The following is a 23,776-nucleotide window of genomic DNA, read 5'->3' as shown; positions in this document are numbered from 1 at the left end:
CAAAGTGATGGGCTTAATTGTGAATTAATGGTGAATGGTGGGGCAGAGCTCACTTGGGACCACTCCAAGGGCACGGGGCGAGTCAGCACTGTCATGGCTGTTGGGGACTCCCAAAATGCCGCCTCTCTCACAGAGCAGCCTGTAAGATACCAGCCTGTTCAGCAGACACAGCGCCGGGCGGCAGCTGCAAATCCCCAGCAAAAGTGTCTCCAGCAGGGAAAAAGCGCATGCACATATTTCTAAATGATGGCTGCTTTCCCCAGCACGAGAGTTTCATTAGCAATGAGGACATCGATGTTTTTCACTTTTTCACCCAAAAGCTGAGATCCACTCCCACCCTTCCCCCCCAGCCCTGCTGCCAGCCCGAGGCAGCTAGTAATAAAAATACCCACATATCCAATAGCAACTGATGGCCATATCTAAAGAAAAACAGTGTGGGGATGTGAAATCCCATCCAACCCCAAAGCAGCCAACTTTCAGACTAACAAATTTACCTCTGAAAGTACTTGCGGAGGCAGAGAGGGAGCTTGTGAGCACAGGCTCCCCGGGAGGCACAGGGAGGTCGGTGGCTTCCCGTGAGCCATTAGGATGGTGTGTCCCAGCCCCTGAGGAGGAGAAGGTCCCCCCCAGAGAGCTGGTGGGGTCGGTGCTGGTGGCAGAGCCCCTCGTCACGCCGGCTGTGCGGACGTTTGGGGGGGACCCCGGTGCCCCCGCTGACACGCTGGGCACGTCAGCACCGCGGGCACCCAAGTGCAGCGTCGCCTCTTCTGCAGCTGGGATGCTCTTGGGTTCGTAAGTGCTGCTAAAGGCTAAAAAAAGGAGAATAGAAATATAAAACTGCATGCACATAAATGAAAACAGCTGGAAAGGTTTAATCCCACTATCAGTAGATGTAGACAATGTATGTGTGAATATTCAATACGGAAATATTTAATACTGGGAAATCATTAAGACAGGGATAAAAAAAGGTCTCTATATAGGAACTCCTGAAGTTACTTCTTGCAAAATTAAACTGAAAGTTTTCAAGGAAAATCTATCCTCCTCTTCCAACAAGAATAATATTTATCCATATTTTCATTTCTGTGAAATGTATTTAAACGTACAGAATGTGCCAAATACAATATTATTCCTCCTTTCTTTAAAATAAAAAGGATGTATTTTGTTTATAAAGAGTCTTTAAATAATGTTCTGAGTTATACAGCTAGCTATCAAAACTCACTTGTGGAAGCGCTTTCCGAAGCAGACAGCGAGCCCGTGAGCAGCGGGTCTGTGGCACCTCTGCCACCACCACCCTGGGCTCCCAAAGACGTCCCAGGAGACCAGGTCCGGTCTGAAGAGCTGGTGATTTTGGTACCAGTGGTGGAAATCTCTGTTGTTCGGGCCAGCCTGGTGCTGGCTGGCAGAGACCTTAATGTCCTCCCTCCACCCTTGGTGGCTGTTGTGGAGACAGAGGTACTGGTGGTGGGGAAATCGGAAACTCTCCTCTCCGTGGCCGAGACATTGGACGGCTGGTAGCTGCTTCCAACGGCTACAGCACAATAAAAAAACCCTGGATTTATACGTATGAAATTATAAACAGATGGATCCATTTTCTTCCCAGATGCTTACAGCGCACATACGGATATTAAGCATAGGAAGTTTTCAATCTGGACAAAGTGCTCTTTTGGAAAGGCATGAATCCCCTCGCCGCAGGAAGACCTTGCACAAAACCCAGGGCTCGCTGCCAGGACAGCACGGCTTCACAAGAGCCGGGGCGGCTCGGACAGTGGCAAACCCCACGGGACAAGGACTGCAGGGACTTGCCTTTAAATCCCACCTTTGCTTTAAGACTGGTGGAAATTGGCCCAGGCTCTCTTAGTATTTTTTTGGAGCTTGAATATGGTATCAAACAGCAAAGGGGGAAAACCTGAGCACAGCCACATTCCCATAAGAGCCTGCAGCTTACTACACATCCCAGGGCTTAACGGGACACAGGGAAAAATGCTTAAGGAAGTGCAAAATCCAGCACAAAATCGGGTAAAACAACAACTCGTAGACTCACCAAGCTCACCCGCAGCAGTGCTTTCTGAAGCGGGGCGAGAAGGGGCCAGCCAGCGCTCCGTGGAGGGCCCAGGGAAACGTCCCCATGCTGGGGCCACTGAGGAGGGCGCCGAGGCTGGGGGCTGAGCCGCGGAGCCGGGCACTGCCCTTCGGATACCGGACCTCGGGTTTTCCGCAGCCGTGCTGCTGCTCCTAGCAGCTGTGGCAGAGGGAAGGGACGTGTTAATGTGAGAGCCCTGGGGAGGCATTTGCTCCTGGCACGCCCCGGGCATAGGATAAGGACTCGGCAATGCCGAGGTTTTCAATAAGTTCATGTGGAGTGGGGCAAAGTCTCTGTTTTGGAGAGCTCTAGGAATAGCTGCTTGCAAAACAAATGAGGGGAAGATGTGGTGCCAGGGATCTCAGGTTTGTTGCCCCGTACAGGTTGTTGGAGCACGGGCGTCTCACCCCATCTAGCCGAGAGCAAACCCACCCGGCATGGCGGGAGTGTGGGTTACCGGCCGCACGCCCCACTGCAGCACCCCTCGGGTGGGACACACAGCGCGGGGGGGCTGGGACCTCGCCTTTGCTCTGCAGCTGGCACTGAATCGGCCGAGACATTTCTGCAGTTGCCCGCCCTGCAGAAAACACAGTGATAAGGTCCAAAGACCTTTTTTTTTTTTGAAGTGGAAAACGTTGGGGGTTTTTGACCAAATTATTTTTTCCGTTGCTTTTTCCTGCTTTCAGCAGGGAATTTCAGCTAACCACCCAAATAATAACAAACAGAGCGCATGCAAAACACAGCATCTCCTCTGTTTCAAGAAAGCAAAAGCTATATAAAGGCTTTTTAAAGCTCTAAAACAAACCCGTGGGCCAGCAAAGCTCACCTCCAAAAGCGCTGTCTGTGGCAGGCAATGCTGTGAGGAAGGGGCTTGTGGAGTCCCCTGTGACATCCCTGAGGTGCAGTGCCACGCTGTTCGCACCGGTCTGGGTACTGGAAGTTTGGGGGGAGGACTGGGGCTGTCCCGGAGAGCCAGGGAGGGGGGTGCTGGGTAGGGGCCACAGCGTCCCCCCGCCGCCCCCCGAGGGGCTGAGTGAAGCGGCCCCGGTGCCCACGGGAGGGCTGCTGGGGGGCTCCGTGCCCACCCAGCTGCTTGCTGGTCGAGAGGGGCTGCCGGTGCCTGCAAGGCAATGAGGAAAAGCAAATGAGAGCACAGAGACAGGCTGAGCTGCTCACCCACCATCCTCCGCTGTCACCCTCCGCCTCCCCCCGCAGCCCGCAGTCCCCTTGCCTGTACTCTGCCTACAGCAACTTCATGTTTGGGAGCTGCACCGAGTAATTCCTAATTTTCAAGGTCAGGAGAAGCCACATGGATCCTCCTCTCCACCCTCATGCATGAAGCAAGCCTGAGAAGTGCCCCGGTGAGGATGGAGGGCCGGATCCAGCGCACAAAGCTCTAGCAACACAGGGAAGCCAGGCTTAACCGATGCCCAGTTTCTCCAGGGAACAGCATCCACCTCCAGGCTGGGATGGGGTGGCTCACCCGGGGGTCGAGTCTCCATGGAGGGCGGCAGCAGCACTGTCCTCGTCGCATTGTCGAGCTCTGCCACATCCCAGGCCGTGTGGTGCCCGCCCAGCGTCCCCTCGGCCAAAGCGGTGCTGACGGCTGCCGAAATCCGTGGCGTCCTCTCGGCAGCTGCAGGGGTGCCAGGAGAAGCCAGAACCCTCTTGCCTCTCTCCCAGCTGCCCGCAGCACGGTGATGGCTTCCAGCGGCTGGAAAGCAACCCAGAGAGAGTCACGTTCACCCTGGGCAAGTTAACGTAACTCAGCTGGGGTGGCAGCAACATCACCCGCAGTGGTACCCAGCCCTACCATATGCAATACACAGGGTCACAGCAGCATCCCCCATCTTTCCTCTGTTTAATATAGAGCACGCTGTAAGAGGGACTCCTGGGAACAGAGGGCTTCTGTCACCAAAAAATATCGGTATTTCAAAATTTGTCTTCATTTGTGCACAGCAAGAGAAACACAGGGTTTTTGGTTTTTTAAACATTAAAAATGCACAAGGCAGTAAATAGCTTATGCCGGGACAGCCAGCCACTGGCAGCCTGGGCATGCCAGCTTCACATTCTAGTCCCTAAGCAGGAAAAAAAATGAGAAATTAAAGAATTAAAGACAACCTCTATGCTCATATCTCAGTGAGACACTTATTTCATCTGGGGATATTAAGAAAAAACCTGAAACAGGGATGGGGCAATCAGCACAGCCTTGTCCTGCTGGTGTGGGAAACAGGCTTTGATTTAGTGCATGCTTAAGAAAGTACATTAGTTTACTCATGACCACAGTCCCACCAAAAGTGGTGAAGATTATGAACAAGCCCAAAGGTAAGTGTTCACTTGCACGACCTCCACGTGAGGACCTTAGCTACAAATCATGACACAGCTGGTCAGGTATTTTTAACTTGGGCACCCTTAATCTAGGTTGAGTTTGCAATGGCGTTCGGCTCCTCTCGGGAGGAGGCGTGGGGATGCAGGGGGGTCAATGCTCTGCTTTGAGGTCCACGGATGGGCAAGACTCTCTGGGGTGCTGCTGGGTGGTGAATAACGACAGCGGCAGCTCCCAAAAATCACCTTCACCGTAACATTTAAAAAATAAAATCAGCTTTCCTGGGATTGGATTTCTTACAAAAATCTGAATTTCTAGCAACAGGGTGAGAATCCTTCCTAACCCACTGGCTGCGCTCGGTCCGTGGGCTAGGTAAGGCAAACGGCAACTCTCAGGTCAATAAAACTCACCAGGAGGATGGCTGCGGGTGGCAGCTGGGCTGTCCGGGGGCCCTGCTCCCGGCAGGGTGAGATCCCCACCGCCGGCGGGGGGACTGACGTGCCCCGTGATCCTGCTCGCTGCCGGCACCGTGCTGTGCCTGGCAGGCAGCGATACCCGCTCCCTGCTCCCAGCCAGCATCGTTACCAGCTCCGTGCTGTCCACGAGAGCACCAGAAGTCCTTATCTCCGTGTCCAAACTTCTTCTCGCCTGATGGCTGCTTTCGATGACTGAAGGGAAAAACAAGAAAAAATTAAAATTCCATCAGCGCTGGATGTGCAGGCTCGGCTCATTGCAGTAACACCAAGGCCAAGCTCTGATCTCATTTACACTAGAGAAAATTTTGCATAATCAAAACACAGACATGAAATTTATTTTTGGATTCACACCAGTGGAAATTAGATTGGTCAGTAGGGCCAAATGCTGAAACTCACCTTTGTGTGCATTCAGTTTAGCACCCCCAAGCTTTTTTGTGTGTTTGGAGAAATAAATCTTTAAAGGAGAAAAAAAAAAGGCTTAAACAAATAACGGATGGAGATATGTGCAGTGTGGAGTCCATGGGAGAAGCGTATAGGTCTCCAGAGCTGATGGCCAGCTGGAGCCCAGCACAGCCCACGTGCCCCATCCCGAGGGTGTGATGGGAGCGGGGAGGGCCCCACAGCTCTCCCCTCTCTCCACCCGGCCGGTGCTTGCTGGATGCCTGACCTCGAATCCCACTGCCTCCAGAGAGCCAGTGTGAAGCTGTCTGAGAACTGCAGGGCAAACAGGAGGGTTGGCATAACCCATCCAGGCACCGTGAGGCACCAGGACAGAAGAGATGGACATACAGTGTGGATTACACTGGCCATCCGGGTGCTGAAGCACCCCAAGGTGATGGACATTTTGGTGTATCTGATGTTAATGTCTACCAGAGCATGAGAAACAAGATGGAGAATAAATTTGTGTATCTGCAGGTCCATTTTCTGTGAGCAAACATTGCCAGAGCCCCTGCTCCATCCTGAAAGTGTTTGGGTCTGCTCTCTTACTACTGCTGGAAGGCTGCCCCAAACTCCCACCTCTCCCATCATTCAGAATCGTTTTCTCATTTCATTAGAAAATGAATAAACACATTTATGGAATAAATGTTGGTTCCCAAGCCAGCATTACCCATTAGCTTAGCTAGCTCTTCCCCTCCCTCCGCTTGCTCTCCACCATGCCGATGTGTAACAGCAGCAATCTCATCCCCTCTTTGCACAAGTTTCTTCCGCATTTCTACCATCTGCTGTATCTCATGGACCCAAAAATGACTGCTCCCAGGGAGGTCAACAGGTATTACATGCTTTACGGGATCTCCAAAAGCACACAGATGGCTGTGTGCATCTCTAGAACAGAAACATGTTCCCAAATCGGGCCCTAAGCAAGGACTGAAGACATTACTCAGTAGCCAATTTCTCAGCTCAGTCATTAACGCTGACCGCCAGCAGCAGCAGCAGGACTTGGTGTGGTAGCTGTAGCTTCAGCCTTGGGTCTGCCATCCAGCCTGACACCGCCTGGAGCAGAGCATCTACTGACAGCTCCCACGAGCAGTTCCAGTGAGATTTGCTGGGGGAATCGGGATTTCCAGCCCGTGGTGCCAGCCAGGGCTGCGCAAGGATTTCCCTGCACATCCGTCAACGTGAAAACCAGCAGCGACTGTCCCTGCCCTATGTTACAGCCCCAAGGCCTGGCTGGCACTGCAGCCTCAGATGCTCTTCAAAGTCCACAGCAAGTCAAAGCGAGTCTAAATCACGGCTGTGTCATCTGAAATGGCGAGATCCCAGTTTTGCCCATCTTCCTTATAACCAAAATGTAATCTCGGGGCTGGAACAGCCCATAGCATGCTCCACTCGGGTGGGCAGAGCGGGAACCTGGCTAGACAAACTGCGCTTTAGGGTGGCAGGGTCTGAAGCCTCTCAAGAAACGGAGAAAAGTCATACAGGGAGAGGAACTCTTGCCACTTTGCAGCTCGAAGATCCACCAGGCTACAGGACATAACCTGCCTGGCACGCACACAGCATCTCAAATCAGGGCTGCGGATGACGCACAGGCAGTGGCTAAAGGCACCGCTCAGTCTCTGCCCAGAAGCTCTGATGTTCAAGGTTAAGCCTTGCACATCTGTCCTTGGCCTCCAAGCACTTTCTGTAAGAAAGCTGTGCCTCAGAGAAACCCCCCTGGGACACCTACTCCTCCTTGCCTTGCATGTCTCCTTTGGGGTTGCTGTACCTGCCACACCAGAGGTGGTATTTCGGGAGCGGTCTCCTCTCCTTCTGCAATAGCTTCAGTGGGAATTCACCAAGAAAAAAAGAGCTATGCAGGTAGGACAGTCTGCATTTCATCCCAGGAGTCTGAGCACCACGAGGCCCAAGGAGACGAGCTGCAGTGGAGCAGAGCCCCTTGGGTGCCTTTAATGACAGCCCCAGCCACGGCTGCAATGCCCACCTCACCGAGCACACCGAGCAGCTGCTGCTGTTTGGAGCCTGCCCTGTCCCCCGAGCCAACTCCTGTCCCACGTAACAAGCTGCTTGTTGTTGCCCCTTGTATGAAGGGATGCAAAGTCTCAGGGGATGCTCGCTACGCTCATTTGCAAGCCAATACCCAGCCTGTAATTGTAGCCCACAAGTCCATTTATAGCAGCCCTGATGCCGAAAAATTTGCGTGTGCTGGAGGGTGGCACACTGAATTTCCCTCCATTCTCCTCTCGCTAAAAGCTTTCAGCTGTGCAACCCATGCTTACCGTGCCCCAGCAGCCAGCTTTGCTGCACAGAAAAAAGGCAAAGCAGCAGTTGCTTAAAGAAACCCTTAGGGGATGAGACTAGACAGGGGAAAATTTGCTTTCTCAGGTTGCCAAGTCATTTGTCAACAAGCACTCCAGCCAGGCACGCTAAAATATATAGCGGGGCACTGCAGCAGGCATTTAATTGCCACTTCTTAAAAATAACCCTGGAAATGCCAGCAAGCAGTACCTTCCGCTATGACCCTTGATCAAATGGCAACTGGTTTGAAAGTAAAATGCTGCTGGTTGCTTGTCTGGTTGTTGTTCGCCCTGCAAATCCACCCCGGAGTTTTCTCTATCCTCTTTTGGCTCTGCAGAGCTGCTGGGAATAAAATGAAGCAAAATCCTTCCCCTTATCATGGGCGCCAGCAAACTTGGCTTTGCATGCAGCCAGGGAGTGGACGGGCTGAATAAGAAGGTATTATTTACACAGGCTTTTTAGAGTAATCTGGCATTTTTAACTCTGCCCTGCAAGGTATGTCAGGCCCTGGTGCAGGGAGGAAAACCTTGTGCCAGCATGGGCTCAGCTCCCCGGTTGGTGGGTGCAGAGCACGAGCCATGCTGGAAAATCCAACCCACAGCATGTAGTAAGGAAACCCCAAAAAATCAGGCTGCTCAACAAAATAGACATGAAGTCTCAGCTCATCACAGAGTCATCAAGCCTGCCAGAAGTGCAAGACAACTGCAATCTCCTCTTTGACTTGCCTGCAGAAATTAGCCTTCAAAGATGACCCTCCGTTGGAGCGGATGGACCAGATGCAAACTTCTTCCAAAAAAATAAACACGGGACCATCTGGCCTCCCCTGATGCATTAAAGGCTTAAAGCAGAGTGGCCCTTTAGCTCAGGTACTGATTTGTCACTAACATTTTCATCATGTCCTAAGCTGCCTACTGCTTTCCGCAGTTTAACTCCACGCAACCGCAGCCACCAAGAGAATTATCTGACTTCCAGCACAAAACCCTCCTGCCACCCGCCAGACCGGTGTTTTCCTTCCCAGTTAAAACTTAGCAGTGATGCTCACCAGACAGGTCGAGGCTCGGAGTTACTTTTTCTTCGCAAGCATAACAAGTCCGTGGCTTGCTGCGAGCCAAGTTATAACGTGGCCAGGACAAACAGATCAAGTTCCAGCTGATTTCTCCAGGCTTTGGGTTTGCCCCTGGCAGCCCGGCTGGATGTCTACCTTGTGAGACTCCTGAAAAATCCCCTTTAGACAGTGATTTTCTGTCCCCAGCCCTGGGTGCAGCACGGGCCAGGCATCACCCTGGCCAGGAGGTGGCTGCTGCCGGGACAATGTCATGGTGATGCTCAAGGCTCAACCATGGGACCGCACAACACCAAAAAGCACAATACTGTGAGTTTTCAGCAGTGATTGCGATCTCTCATGGACATTTTAGGGCAGGGAATGAGGAGGGATGTATCCTGCTAACGCCAGGGGAGCAACATCCCCGGGGCAGCATTTGGCAGGAGCATCACAGCCAGCCAAGGTGCACCACGAGCTATCCCAGCCCCACTGCTTTCCTGCAGAAAGGATTTTTCTCCTCAAAGAGCAGAAAAATACTCCCTTGATGGGGGAACTCAAATTTAATCTGTGTTTGCACACAAGGAAAGCCAAGAGTGGTTGCTTGGCTGCCCAGAGCAGCCCTTCACCCCGGAGCTGTCCCTCTTCGGGAGGGTGGTGATTCCCCGGGGACCGTTCCCAGTACGGCCGCCCATGCAGCGGCTGTTTTGCCAGGGCTACGGCCACCCTGGGAGCATCCCATGCTGAGCTGAGCGCGCGTAAAGCTAAAGCAGGCTCCTCCCGAGGACAGGCAGCTATAATTATAAAGCCCACATCTGTTAACGTTGCATAATCTTAACATCATCCGAGGCTCGCAGAGGGAAAAAACCTCATCTCAACTTAGAAAACTCCTTGCCGGCTGTAGGAAAAGGTTAGGGAGAAAGGCAGGCTGTGAGGGAGGAGAAGCGGGGAGCAAAGCTGGGGCTGCCGGCCCCGCAGTGGGTGGCACGGGTGGCTGCCGGTCCCCGCCGGGGCCGGGCTCTGCGCTGTGTTTTGAACGGCTGCTGCGGATGTCGGGATCATGGGTGGAGGCCGGTTAGGAGCCAAGTGAGTTTGTGCGAACAAAAGCTACAGCCCTAAATCTGGACCGTCCAGGGCTCTCTGGGATTTTCAATTTCCTTCCTTGTTCTTGCCCTGAAAGAAGCAGTTCGAGGCAGGAGGGGAACGGGTGGGCTGAAATGGAGCTTAAAAAAAAATGTTCATACTTGAGACGGGTCAGTTGAGCGTAAACACGTTGATAATATTGCATGGGGAAGGTCCCTTGTGTGCACTAAGCACGGGAAGAATGCGAGAGGTTTTTAACCACATGCGGACAACCCTTTTTTACTAATTCTTTCGATATTAATAAAAGGAATTATTCAGGCTGGATGAAGAAAGGTGGCAAGCGAGGGTGGACAGGGAAGAGAAGAGGTGCAGGAAAGCCCTGCCAGCACCTCCCACCCTGCTGCGGGGCTCGGTTTGGATGGGGTGCCCTATAGACGCATCCCCTGGCAGCGCCTTGCTCTGGTCCTCATGCTCCTCGTCCTCTCCCCACCAGGTACCACACAGTGCAAGACAGCAATTTTCAGGACATTAAATAATTTTAACCATTATACAAAGGATTTATGCAGCCACCAAAGGTGGCTGGAGCTTTAACGTGTCAGCTCGAGAAAGGTGATGGGGGCTTAATGCCAGCAGCAGACCCTGAAAGCTCCGAGTGGCAAGGAGTGGTTAATGCCCACCTGGCTGCTATGGGTAATGGATGCCCACGGGGCTGGGGACATCGGCATTGTCGTCAGCCCTTCCTATGCCAGGCCACGGCACTTTGCTTGCAGTGCTGCTTTATGAGACAAAAACACACTGCACTTCCACACCACCTCCCCTCCGGGACCTGTAAAACCACGGAGGATGCTAAAGGCCATTTTAGCTTCCTCACCTTTTTTGATGATCTGAGAGCCTGATGCTCAGAGATGCCATAAGAAAAAAAGGCATCCAACTATTGCTCTTAAGAGCAGTACCCTAAAGCAGAGAAACAGGTACTCCAAAATAAAGAACACACAGAAACCTGTGGTCATTTCCAAAAGCGTGGGATGCATGCATACAGGCCACCTGCAACCGGGGATAAAACCTGCACAGTGCAGGGACAGGATATTGTCCTTCTTATCCAGTGGTTTCCAGCCTCTTAATTTTGGTGTCCTAAACACCTCCCTGAGGAGGCGCAGGCTCCCAGATCACCAGCTCAAGCCTATGAAACCCTGCGTTTCTTACTCATCTTTCTTGGACAGTTTGGGCTCAATCCACAGATCCCTGGGGCCACACGGACCCATGCTGCCTGAAAACCACCGTCCCAGGGCTCAGAGCAGTGCCTTAAACCTCTCTTCATGAGCTTTTGTTTTTATATAGCTTTTGGCAACTGAATTAAAAAGAAAAGTCCCGTTTTATTGTCAAGTCTTTGGAAAACACGTTCAAATACAAGTCCACTTCCAACAGGGATAAGCTGTCTCATGACTACCCATACTCCCAAAAAAACCCATAACCATGCTGAGACACTAATAAAATCCCAACCCATCCATCCATACAGCCAGTGAAGAGGGGACCGAGCCTCCAGCCCCAGAGAGGCCCTGGGACCTGTGTCCCTCATGCCCTTCCTGAGCAAAAAGCCCGAAATAGCTGTGTCCACTTGCTTGCTGGCTCGTTTATTTTCTATCTCAAAAGTATCCCCTCTGGCATTGTCTCCTGGTGTTAATGCTGGAAAAGCCCCTGCAGCCCCAGGGGGTGTGAAGGCAGCTCTGCCCCAGCACCGGCTGACGGGGCCCAGGAGCGCTTACCAAAGGGATTTCTTTCTCACCATTTTCAGTAAATGTTAATAAAAATAAGCTAAAAGAAATCTCCCAAATGGCATGGCTCTCTGAGCACTCACATCTCCTCTCCATCCCCTCTCCCACCATGCTGTGACGCTGAAATGTCTCCAGCCACCCTGTCTGCACTGCAGATCCCAAATGCTAAAACCCAGCAACACCTAATTCACTTCTAAAATCCTCCAGGCTTTTCTGTAACACCCTGCAGAAACGTTACAGAAAATATCACCCACGCAGCGCTTCTCCTTCCTCTTTCCAGGGTTTTTAAAGTCCCCTGGAAGCTTTGCTCGGTGGGAAGTCAGCGGTACCCTCGCCGGCACTCGTGAAGGCAGAGCAGAAGCTGTGCAGGGACCCAGGCCAGTGTCATTTTAACTTGTGCTCCCATCCGAGGGCAGTGCTGCTGGAGACTGTCAGACGGCTCGGGGAGGAAGTCTCCTGGCAGGGCTCCACCAAAGTGGAGTTGCTAGGTCACTGGAACAATAAAAAGGCAAGAAAAAACATCCTGGCTGCAAAAAAGAAAGGGAAAAAAAAGGAAAAAAGCCATGGCAGTGCGTACAGCACTGGTTAAGTGGAAAGAAACAGGGCTGGAGAGAGCAGGACAATGCTGCTGCTGGCTTTTGTAAGCAGACGACTTTAATTTCTAACATGGACCTTTCTCCAAAGCTCTCACAAGAATAATTCCAGAAACCTGGAATTTGTCTGCAAGGTTTGCAATTGGTAAAAATCTCACATAGGGCTTGCTAGAACAATATTTCCAGGGGAGCTAGCCCGCTGCTGCTATGGCGAGATTAATTACCCTTTGCATGTTAACTAGGGCATCACACTCCATTGTATGGCTTTCTTGCACCATCACATGCCCCCAGCAGCTGCCTGCATTCATTTAAACTGGGTAATATAAGAAAACTGCCTCCAAGCAGGGCTATATTTCAGCGATAAGGGGATGAGCAGCCTCACAAGGTGTGGAGTGCTGTGCAGCCCCAGGGCTTGGGCTCCTCCATACAGAAAGGTGCTAGCAGCTTAGAAGCTGCAGGATGAAAGTTTGCTTTCTGAAAAGTTTAATTTCAAGGCCAGAAGGGAGCATTAGCTCATTCTGTCTGACCTCATGTATAACCAAAGTCACTCTGTGTAGTTTATTTACTCCCAATAGAAGCTCAGTGACTTGTATTTAACTTAAATGGATCTTGCAGGGAAAAAACCCAACTATTGGTGTTTGTGATTATTTGGGATTGTGCTTAAAACCACCGGAACTACACGCCAAAGCACAGGTTTTTCTGCACAAAACCTCAACACATGTCAAAAAGCGATGCCCAGCCGTGTGAAACGTACGTGCGGCTGGAGCCGTCTGCCCCAGGAGCCAAGGACTCCAGCCCTTTGCAGACCCAGGAGAAAATGAGGTGGTGTTTTCATGTCAGACTCTGGAAACAAAACCACAGGTCCCTGCTCCAAAGTGGTCTGAGCCCAGGAGCTGCTTCCCACAGCCAGGAGGGGACCATAAATACCGGGAAGACGGAGGAGGGAGTAGGCAAAGGGGTGCTGCCACACTGAGAGGCCAGGCCGGGAGCAGCCAGGGGCTGCCACGGGCTCCCAGAAGCCAAGTGATGCTGCCCACCACTGCAGGGTGGACTTTGGTCCAGGTGTCTTGACCAGAGCTTCGCTCCAGCAACGCACTTAAGAAGAGCTCCCCGGGGAACTATTCTCTGTGCTTAACGCTAAGCACACGCCAAAGAGCTTTGCTGGCCAGCGGCTGCACCAGGGATGACCACCAACCTGGGAAGGGAGTAACTTCTCAAGGATGTGGTGGGAACAAGAGGGATGAAGGGCCCTCTTGGATGCAGGAGGATCACAAGGCCACCAAGGGGTGGGTGCAGTTTGGTGACACGCCAATACAAGGCTAGCTGGATTCTTCCTTCCACGTGGACTAGCAAAACCCAACCCCATCCCAGGGGAAAACTGACAGCAGCCCAAGCCTTATACCCAGGTCTGGCCCCCCAGCTAAAGGTGGGATGCAGGGCATGGTGTCATGACAGTGGGAACCACGGATCCTCTTGTGGTTCCCACTCTTCCAGCAAGGGATGGTGAGACTTGGGAGGGGATGGAGAAAAAAGGCAAATAGGCCAAAAAATAAAGCAGCTTAAAGAGAAATGAATCCCCAGAAGAGATAAGGGCCCCCACCTCCCTTCCCCCATCTGCTGCAAAAGGATGATGATCTAAATCGCATTTCCTAGATGACACCGCACCGATCTGCTGCCGGAAGCGGTGGTGGCAGTGCTCAGGATGGCGCCGGACCTCCTTCTTCCAGGGGACGAGCCAGGTCCTTCCCCGCTGGCACCCACCAGCTGGTCACCACCTCCACCGCGGAACAGCAGCGAGCCCCGGGGTGGCTGGAGCGGGCATCCCTCCCGCTGCCCCACGCCGCTCTCCCCTGCCTCTGCAGTCACACGTTTCCTTTCTGAGAACCAGGGGGGAAGGGATTTACCACTTCCAGTGCCTTTCTGCATGCATTTCGGGGAGGCTGAAAACAAGATGCCTTCTTTTGGCTGCATGCAGGTCTCTGCTCTGCAGCAGGCAGCCCCGCGGCCAAGCCCTGCGGCCAGCAGTGGAAATGGGTGACGAAGGGCAGGTTTGGGCTGTCACCCTCTGAGCTGTCACTGAGGACACACAGGGAGTCAGGGTCAGGTCACAGTCTGCCCTGATGCATACGAGCCCTGTGTGCTGAGCGAGGCAGCGCAGAGGATGAAGAGGCCAGAAATCTGCACCCAAACCCCACCTGCCCACACACTGACCCATATTACGCAGCACAGAGCCACCTCACACCGACTGCCTTGGCATGTTCTTGCCATCAAGTGACCATCAACTTCAGTCTTAACCCAGCATGTGACATGGCTTACCCAGCACCGAACAATCTCCAGGCGTACCAGCAATTTGCAGGACAGGATTATGAGGATCTCTGTCTGCATGGCATGGACTGTTCTCGGAGGCCACAAGATTGCTGGTACTCCCATTCCCCAGGTCAGAAGTCTCCTGGTCCTCATTTGCCTTTCTTCAAGCATCATATTTGCTCCATTTCCCTCAGAAAAGACCATCTTCACGATTATTCTGCACTCTCCGATCAAGTTTCCCTCCTAAGAAACATCCTCTCAAAGGGCTTTTATCTGCAGGGTTGGCTGCCAGTCTAATACTGCAGCCCCATTCTGTACTTGCTGAAAGAGCTGATAATGTCCTAAAAAGAATTAACATTTAGATGTTAGTCCTGTAACTGAATCCGAATCACACAATGATGACTGTTCAAATGCCTAAAGCTAGTCAGGGGTATTTTCCTTTAAGCTCTTCCAAGCTTTTACCAGGGGTAAGGAGCTTTCTAAAGATGCCTTTGTGAGCACCAGCTACTGAAACCCTTCTCCTTGTCCCTCCAGACACAGATACAATTATGCCCAGCTCCAGCACAAAGATAAAGGCTGAATTACAAGCGCAGTATTATGCTCCACAATCAGGGTCCTTGATTCCAATTGACAAGGAAAGCAAATCATGCGCAGTTGGTTTGCTGACGTTTCCACTCCTGGAAATTCATTCCCATCACAGGGGTAGAAATCAGTTCAATACGCAGGGTTACCTTTTGCATTACCTCCCCAGATTGCTAAATTACTAGCTTGTCAGTTCATGAGATCTTACAAGTTACGCAGTGTCAAACCTGGCCACCACTTGTATGGGATATCTCTCTTTGCAGGAGGTTTAACTACCAGCTGCTACAGTTTCCCTGATAAGAAAGTGTTTTCTTACCTATAATGGCACAGATGTAGTGGGACAGCTATTCAGAGATGCTGTGAAACCCTTCTCTGCAGTAAATTTCTAAAAACGCGTTAGACAAACATCTTCTGGGGTGATCCTGCAAGGGGAGGTGTCTTGAGATCCCTTGGGAGATGCCTTGAGATCCCTTCCAGACCCGCCTTTTGCTTTTATAGAGCACTCAAAACCAAAACCAAATGAAAAACCCCTCAAATATCCAAACTCCAACCTCTGCTCCCCAACTCCAAGAAGTGCTGTCCTCTCCCCAAAACAGGTCCTGCTGCCCTGGGTGGGCTGCAGTACCCTCCTGCGGGGCTATCACTGAAGGTATCTTTCTGATAATATATTGAAGCCAAATCTTCAACTTAGTGTGATTCATCCCCACTTCAGCGAAGTTCAACAGAGCATGACATTTCACGCCGGTCCTCGGGGCTTAAGAGATTTTCCACAAGAGGAAGGGTGTTAACGCCAGTGTCCTAACAAGCGGTGACGTGGATCATTGTGCTCTATAGATCCAAATTCCTCTTGTCACTCCAGATTCAGAAGTGCCTTTTAGCATGTTCTTCAGAAAAAAAAGAGCCCTCCTTTGCTACCGGCAACCCAAAGGAGCCTGCCCATCAGTCCAAAACTCCTGCACGAGGTTTCTTCCATGGTCTGGAGATCCCTGAGGGAATCTGAGGCTGCAGAAATGACAACGATGTCTGCCTTGTTATAGAGGCAAGAGGTCAGACTGATTCCTGTAACGGGCTTTAAAACCTCTGCCATCACAGCATGCTGAAAAATGCTGAGAAAAACGCCCTGAATGTGTGTGGGCAACACGACGTCCTCTGGGAGATGCAGCCTGGGCTGCACCCCTGGGACAGCTGTTTACCCTGCCGAGTTAACCCTTCATGCACAGTTTGCACGCCTTTCTATCAGACCACTTAAAATTCCTCCTCAGTCCTTTCCTAGCTGATTTCATCCCAGTGCTAAATTAGCTCAGGGTTAAAAAGAAACGCGTATTTTCTCCCAAACTTCAGCTGCAAGAGCCTCGTTGCCATCTTAACCACTGTGCAAAAAGTCCCTCAAACATCTACATGTTTGTCTTGGCGAAAGAGCCACAAAGGTCACAGCGTTTCCAGAGGACTTTTTGCAAGCGCTGACTTGGGAGCCCAAGATGGGGTGCTCACGCAGAAGGGCTAAGGGAAGGACCTGCAGCATCTGGTTGCATTGCGAGTGACACAGTCACCCTCAAACAGCGTAAACTGGCCAGACCACAGTCAGGGTGCTGCGAAAGCAGTTTTAAAAGTCCTCCTAGCTTCACGTCCTCGCAAAGAATGAAAAGGCAGATGGAGCTTGCTTCTCCCAGCGGAGAGTCAATCTTCCAAGGTCAAGGTGCTTGCACAAGGTATTTGGGCAGCTGGACAGAAACCAACTGGGTTTGCACCCAATTTTCCTGCTGCATTGCCCTGCACTTCTTTGCACACCCTCTCTTTTCCTAGCAAAAGCAAGACGATGAAGATGGTTGCACTTCTCCTGCTGACACACAGGCAGAGCCCTGCCAAGCAGGAGTGTCTGAAATGGCCCCTCTGTCTGGACTCAAAAGCCTCTGGAGATCAGCTTTGAGCTAGTGGTATTTTTAAATACGGCCAACATGGACTTCTTTCTTGTGTGTCTCCTGGATTTGCAGCTCACGTTTTTCAGGGAGTTTCTATCTACCACCTCAACAGCCAGAAGCTCTTTTTTCTCCCCCTCTAAGCGATTCTCCTGTAACGACAACTCCAGGAGTTGGGGTTTTAGGGAAAGACAGCCAAATCTGAGGAGGCTCTCAACACAGATCCTGACTTTTGGCAGCAGTGCTTTCGCCCACAGTGGAGATGCTGACTGCAGCTCGGGGGATGCTTAAGTAACCAACTGCAAAACTATCCAAGTCAAGGGCACGGTGGATGCAGAAGCAGATATAACCCTCCTCAACAGCCCTGCCTGCGCAGAGGACAGGCAATGGGGAATACCTTCATCCAAAGCCACGGGAGGGACTGGGGGCAGCAGCACGGGAGCAGCGACAGCTTGTAGGATATTTCCTATAAGCGCCCTGCTTATAGGAAATAGGTTGGCTTTTGCATGTCAGGCACTTTTTAAATGATATTTTTATATCTCATGCATTTTATACTGGTTTCTGAAGAGATGAAGCTCCTGAGATAGCTTTGTCTGTCCTCCTACATTGAAACAAATTAGCCTGGAAGGCAGAGACCTCCAAGACAGCAAGTTAAGTTCCTACAGGTCTCATGGAGACGGGCACTTTGCTAGAGAAGACTCTAGTAAGTGTCTGGCTTGGGGAGCTGCTGCACCCAGACCAAGGAGGGTCCCTATCGCTGGGTTCACACCCTGGCCATGGGACTCGTACACACTCGGCACCCACGGAGCCCAAAATAAACCGTGGCACACGCTAATGCCACCCACCCCAAGCAGAAGGGAGCAAACTACAGGTACCCCTCCCAGAGTAACTTTATCACATGTCTCTCCCTTGCATGGGTTTGCCCAAACACTGGCAGCTGTAAAAATGAACCTCTTTCTACCCTGGTTTTACACAACCAGACTTTTGACCGCAGCACCCCAGTCAGTGGAAACCTTGCAATTGTTTTACCTTCCTCCAGCTGATCCCTCTGCTCACCCTGGCTCTGCCTGCCCCTTCTCCAAGCTCTTCAGGACCAGGGGTGACTGTCACCACGTCCAGCACCCAGCTGAGATAAAAAACAAATTAACAGCAAAGAAGGGATGTGACCCAAGATCCTAAATCTGCATTATACACCTCACAGTATTCAGATCCTACAAGAGGTCCTCATTTTAAGCAGGAACTGGATCTTATTCCCTTTTTCCTCAGTGCTCTCCTGAGCATTTCAGTAGACTGGGTCTGACAGCAGCGTTACTATAACGCAGGCAACAGCTACGCTAACAGCTTGGAGGAGCTGAAGTTTACAGAGCTTCCTTTACTCGAGGGAACTGCATTTTTCTAAGATTATATTATTTCTTGGGCTGGTCGTTCAGTAATGCAACATCATTTCCCTTTTGGGTGGGAAAGTTCTCTCCTTGTCCTCGGACGCAAATGATTTCAGCCTGAAAGGATGAATGCGAACTCGCTGCATAATCAAAGAGCCGTAAGTGAACCATGCCCCTTGCTGAAGCAGTGGGATGTTATGGTATAACACCTGGGCATTAAAAATACATAGCGATGGGTGTACACGCATCAGCTGTATGTATGCAGAACAGGGTGAGAGGGAAGGGTGGCCAGATGTAACAAAACCATTTTCTCCTGATAGGCATCCATGGACTTCATTCTTTCACTGAGCCTGTGCTTTCAGCCCTCTTGCATCTGCTCTGGATGAATATCCCAGCAAATGAACCTCTAATATTTATGGAAACAGCAAATTACAATGCAAATGTCGCAAAACTGCTCAGAGAAATAAAAATTTGAATTTGTAATCAGGTCTACTGCCACTGAAAATTGGATTCTGCCTTTTACGCTCAGCCGATCAGGCAAGAGAAAAAACATATCGTATGACCTACATCTTCAATCGAATGTAAATAACAGGGTCTGTGGTTGGGGTATTAAGGCCTCGTGATGAGCTTCCTCACGAGCTACAGACTATGGATTTTGTATTGGACATTATCAGGGGAATATTACAAACAACCAGCCTGTAATTCGCTTGGAGCACCTACTGACCCTCTGGCTGGTCAAACTGCCCCAAAAGCTTCTTTGCACCATTGCAACAGCAGAAAGACACCATAACAGGTGCTGGGATCTGACCGTGCCTCTTTCCAGAGGAGCTCTGTGCGTGTCCGAGCGGCTCAGCCCAAGTGAGAGCGGTGCCGTTAGTCTGCGCAGAGACACCCTGACCCACCCAGACCCTCCTCACCCCCCATACCTGAGAAGCTTTCTTGAAACTTTCTGGAAGCAAAGCCAGAATCCAGAGGGTTTACACCGGCTATCTATGATCCATCCAGCTCCACATCATTTCCCCAGGGTATTTAGGAGGTTGCAGCCCTGCCCTGAGCACCCCACACGTGGCAGGGGCAGCCGGACTGGGTGCAGCACGCCATGCCTCCCCGCAGCAGCACAGATTCAGGCAGAAAGACAGCACTTTTGTGCTGCAAAAGGCAGCAGGCTCAGCTACAGCTGAGCCCTACCACTCTGTACCTATCCTTGCTTTGGAAATGGTACGTAGCTACCGTTGATGGGGAACCCAGAGCACCAGCCAATGGGTCCTGCCAGCAGCCACTCCAGAAGAGCTGCAGACTTCGGTGGTGCCTTAGTCTCTACGCCACAGCACTGAAACACTATTGCTACACTCACAGGTTTTATTGGGTTGATTTGTTAATTGAAGTAGTTCCTTATTCTGTGCTTTTTTTTATTAGCTTGGATGAATCCTTCATAAATAAAACCATCATGACCAGACCATGCTCCTAAGGCCTCGGTCCACTTCTGTACAGCCATAAGAGCAGTGAACGGGGCCAGCAGCAGCTCCTGCAGCAGCCATGGATGGCCCCAGAGCCCGGGCTGGCCGGCAGCAGCACCCAAGCAAGCAGCCAGCACACACCTACAGCCAGCTGGGCTTTGGTCTCCACTGTCACCCAAGGGACGGCTCAGCGCCTCGTTTGGTAACTCACGGGACAGAGCAATCCCCTACTCCTGTTGCCCAGACACCTCCTGAAATCCCTTTTGCAGGATTGCCTGAAACGCTGCGGGTTTGAAGAAGCAGCTTCACGTTTCGGACGCACATGCACCGTCCCAGCCATGGCAGGATCCGTTTGAGTTTTGCACTACAACCACAGCAAGACCAGCTGCCTTTCTAGCCTGGTACTACACCCCCTCCACTAAATGAGCATAATCCTCTGCCACGTCCCGGAGATGTGATGGCGATGGAGCCATTAGCCTCCGCACGGCGCTCAGCTGCTGTGACATGCCCCCTGTAGATGAACGGGACAGGGAGGATGGAGGCAGCATGCAGAACAGCTTGGGAGCTCAATCACGGAGGGTTTCTGACTGCCAGCCCCAAAACTGGGATCTGTAAGAACAGGTGAAGGAAGCAAGTTGTCCCAGGAACCCCACACTCCTCTAAACTCATCAGTATCTGCAACTTTTGATACTGAAAATAATATTCCCTGAGGAAGGCACCCCTGCACCAGCAAGGCTGGCATCAGCCCCTGCAGACATGGCAGCAACCCCGTCTCCCTCGTCTTCCCAGCCACGAGAGAAAATTAAAGCAAATTAAATTATCCCTCTGAAGCGGTGATGGCTGCTGGAGCAGAGCACGCTGCAAATGCCTGCTGAATGGGTGCGGGCTGGCTCTGGCGGTTTGCTACTGGGAAACTACACTTTGTGGAGAGCCCAATAACGGGCTTTAGCTACAGCCATCTCCCTACCCACTGTGCCCTGGTCACAGCTCAGCACCCGCATTCATTGTGTATGGAGGTGTAAATCAATACGCATCACTACATGCACCCTGCCAGCTGGGTTACACAATTATCTCTTGGACCATATTCGTTTACCACTTGAATATCACACGAAGTGCTTTTACAGACTGATGCGAACCCAGCCGGTCCGCGCATGACTCTTGTTACCTTCAGGGGCTCAGGATGGGGAATGGGCAGGGAAGCTGGGCTCTTCTCTCCCTCCTTTTCTGAAACGCTTTTTTTTCTTCTCTTTTCTTTTTTGTTTTTAATTATGTACCCCAAAGGAGCAGAGATAAATCTAGACAACTCCAGGGACTTCACGCTCGCAGCACACCAACCAAATCCACTTACAGTTCAGAGAGGAGCAGCGAAGATGCCTGAGACAGGAAAACCTTGCGGCCTATGGTCTTTTGATAGCAATGCTATTGAGGCACGGGAGGTGATCCTTGCTTGTCCCCATGCTGCAGGGGAGGAAGCATCCTTCATGCACCACCCGCGGTCACCTGAAACACTGTCAAAGCTAAACAGCAGCATCTTACACCTCTCTGCAAAAGCATGACTGCATGGAGAGCCAGGCTTCTGCCCCCCAGGAGCCACGAAATCCGTACTGTGAAATTTGAGGCAGATTTGGAGGCAATACCATACTTTTGTGCAAACGGGCATTCTCATCATCTTCTTCCCTCGCTCCTAAATTTGCTTCTTCTACACACAGAAAGTTTCAAAGATAGAAACTTAAAAAAAAAGGTAAATAAATGCAGACTGTTCTGCCCCTCTCTGAAGGTTGGGAAGTTTATCCTAGCAGCCAGCCTAAATCTCTGCTGCAAGCTAAGCTGATTCCTTCTCGGGTGATTTCACACCTTATTTCCAGGGCTCCCACTGGGGAAGCTGTAAAGAAAGGCGGCAGCTGGCACAGGAGAGAGGGAGAAAGGACGGAAGGCCGGACACAGATGGCAGAAAAGCAGATCAACTTCTCAGGGCAAGCCCATTGCCGGCGGCCCCGTGCTGTGCCAGGCGGCATGGCAGGGCACCAGTGTGGGTCAGAAGTAAAGGGAAAAGGGACATTGCAGAAACAGGGGGAGACCCCAGCCATAGTGACTTTGTCGGGGGCTTGGTGCCACCTCCCCTGTCCCCGTGGTGTCACTGGAATTATTCCCATTTTACAGATGGGAAACCTGAAATAAGGTGACCTGCAGGAGGACAGAGCTTGTAACCGAACCCCCGCCAGCACCCAACCCAGGCTGGCAGCAGACGGTGCCCTTCGGCTCGCCTGGCGCCCATGTAAAACAGCTGCCAGGAGGAATTTCACGGAGGGATTTGATGGTGCTTTAACTCTACTGCCACCAGCTTTCTCGCTTCCTACTTCATCTGTTTTTTCCTATGTTCCTCTCCCCAGATTCAGCCTGTACTTTAAACAACACGCAAAAGCCATCTGTCCTCATTTCTTAACCAGACAAGCCCACGGTGGGTTTGGCAGGGAGGGGTGGCAGATGCGGTCCGAGGCGCAGGCAAGCTGGGGAAGGCAGCGAGGCTCTGCAGAGCAGCCCGGAGCCCGCCCTGCTCCCTTGCCCCACGCTTTGTGAGAGACTCAAAAGCCCCATTTCTACACCCACTGCCTCACCATCTGCTCGCTAAGCCCTGCCTGAGAAAGGGCTTTTGCCGCCTAACCTCAGACTCATTTCAAACGGAGATGTAATCTTCATTTCCACGTAGCGCCGCGGTGATGGGTTCACAAGAAAAGCTCCCTGCCCCACTTCAATCAAGTGTTTTCAAAGGTGAAAAACATCTCAGAGGGGTAGGAGCAGTGGTGAGACAGACAACAGGGATTTCTCAAGCGCCTACAGCTCAACCTGAAAGTGATTCAGGAGCTCCCATCAGCCCGCTCCCATAACACCAAACAATTCCCTTGACTGACAAGCATAGAGCTGTAGCTAACAGCGAGTGAATCACTGCTGTCAGGACCCAGCGTAATTCATGAGGCCGTTTGCTAGGGAGCGAGCTACTGCCGGGTTATTTATCACTCCTTCACGAGGCATGCCCCGGTCCTTCTGGATGGGGCTGACATGATTCACGAGCACCTGTAGCTGCCGAGCACGGGCAGCACAGAGCAAAGCCTCCACCGCTGAGCCTGGGCGGCCAGACGCTTGTAGCCAGACAAATGGCTTTTCCAGCATGTGGACAGATAGTTCGAGCTTTTCAGAGTCTTAACAAAGGAAATGCATTCCTCCGCTGACTCTCAGGAGTCATCAAGGTCACAGGAAAAGATGCCAGATCGAAAGCTGAGATGAAATTAAATAGTTTTTTTCTATCCACCAAGGAATTTGCGCAGCTCTCATCAAATAACAGGCGAGCACTTTACTGGCAAGTTGCAGATTTTTATCTTCACAAAGTTGATAGCAGGTAAGACAGCGTTCTTCTCTCCCAGTATGGAGGGCAAACTGACACTTGAAGTGGCACAAAGAAGTGGCTGAGCTGGGAACATACCCAAATCTCCTTAATTTCGGTGCAGTATCCTAGTCACCAGGCTGCTCTCACACAAACGCTGTTAGTTAGGAGCTTTCTCATCCACTGCAGGGTACATCAGAGTTGCTATCCCCAACTATACATTTGGTTTAGTGTGGATACATCTCACAAAGGCACACTTCGGGTTTGCGAAGAAAATTAAAATGTTATAAATGCAGTTTTGTCACATTTCCTGAAATTGTATAGCTCCATGAAAATAAACTTAACTCCGAGTACCAAAGCATGATATTCCCTTCACATAAGGAATTAAAAGATGAAATTTGATGGTCCAGCTCAGGCAGGCGATCAATCTTAAAACTTACTTCAAACCTACACAGGACTATTTTGATATATTGGGTTTCCTTATACCACCTGCAGATACCCAGCACTTTCCAAACTCATGGAGAATTAGTCATCCTTAGAGCTATAGGTCTTCTTCGGCAAGTAAGTGAACCCGTTTACTGGGTGACACTTGAAATGAGCCCCGCTTGTTCTGGGAAAAATATGGTTTATCCTGTGCTGAAACCAAATTCA

The 23,776-nt window shown here is 51.3% G+C and overlaps 1 protein-coding gene across 3 annotated transcripts in view; it reads right to left on the bottom strand.

Annotated features, from left to right (window-relative positions):
• The window catches only part of LOC140657583 (uncharacterized), a 60,338-nt gene that overhangs the window by 30,785 nt on the left and 5,777 nt on the right, over window positions 1–23,776 (bottom strand). For all 3 annotated transcript variants that reach the window (XM_072874825.1, XM_072874823.1, XM_072874824.1), the window contains 6 exons: window positions 4,817–5,074; window positions 3,564–3,794; window positions 2,907–3,200; window positions 2,042–2,239; window positions 1,220–1,528; window positions 495–809 (listed from right to left, as the gene is read on the bottom strand). In XM_072874825.1, coding sequence (XP_072730926.1) covers window positions 495–809; window positions 1,220–1,528; window positions 2,042–2,239; window positions 2,907–3,200; window positions 3,564–3,794; window positions 4,817–5,074 — 1,605 coding nt within the window. The remainder of the gene's footprint in view (window positions 1–494; window positions 810–1,219; window positions 1,529–2,041; window positions 2,240–2,906; window positions 3,201–3,563; window positions 3,795–4,816; window positions 5,075–23,776) is intronic.

This window comes from Ciconia boyciana, chromosome 10, assembly GCF_034638445.1.
Source record: "Ciconia boyciana chromosome 10, ASM3463844v1, whole genome shotgun sequence".
In the NCBI taxonomy this organism is placed as follows: Eukaryota; Metazoa; Chordata; class Aves; order Ciconiiformes; family Ciconiidae; genus Ciconia; species Ciconia boyciana.
The sequence above is the reverse complement of the archived record's forward strand: the minus strand, read 5'-3'. Positions and strand labels throughout refer to the sequence as shown.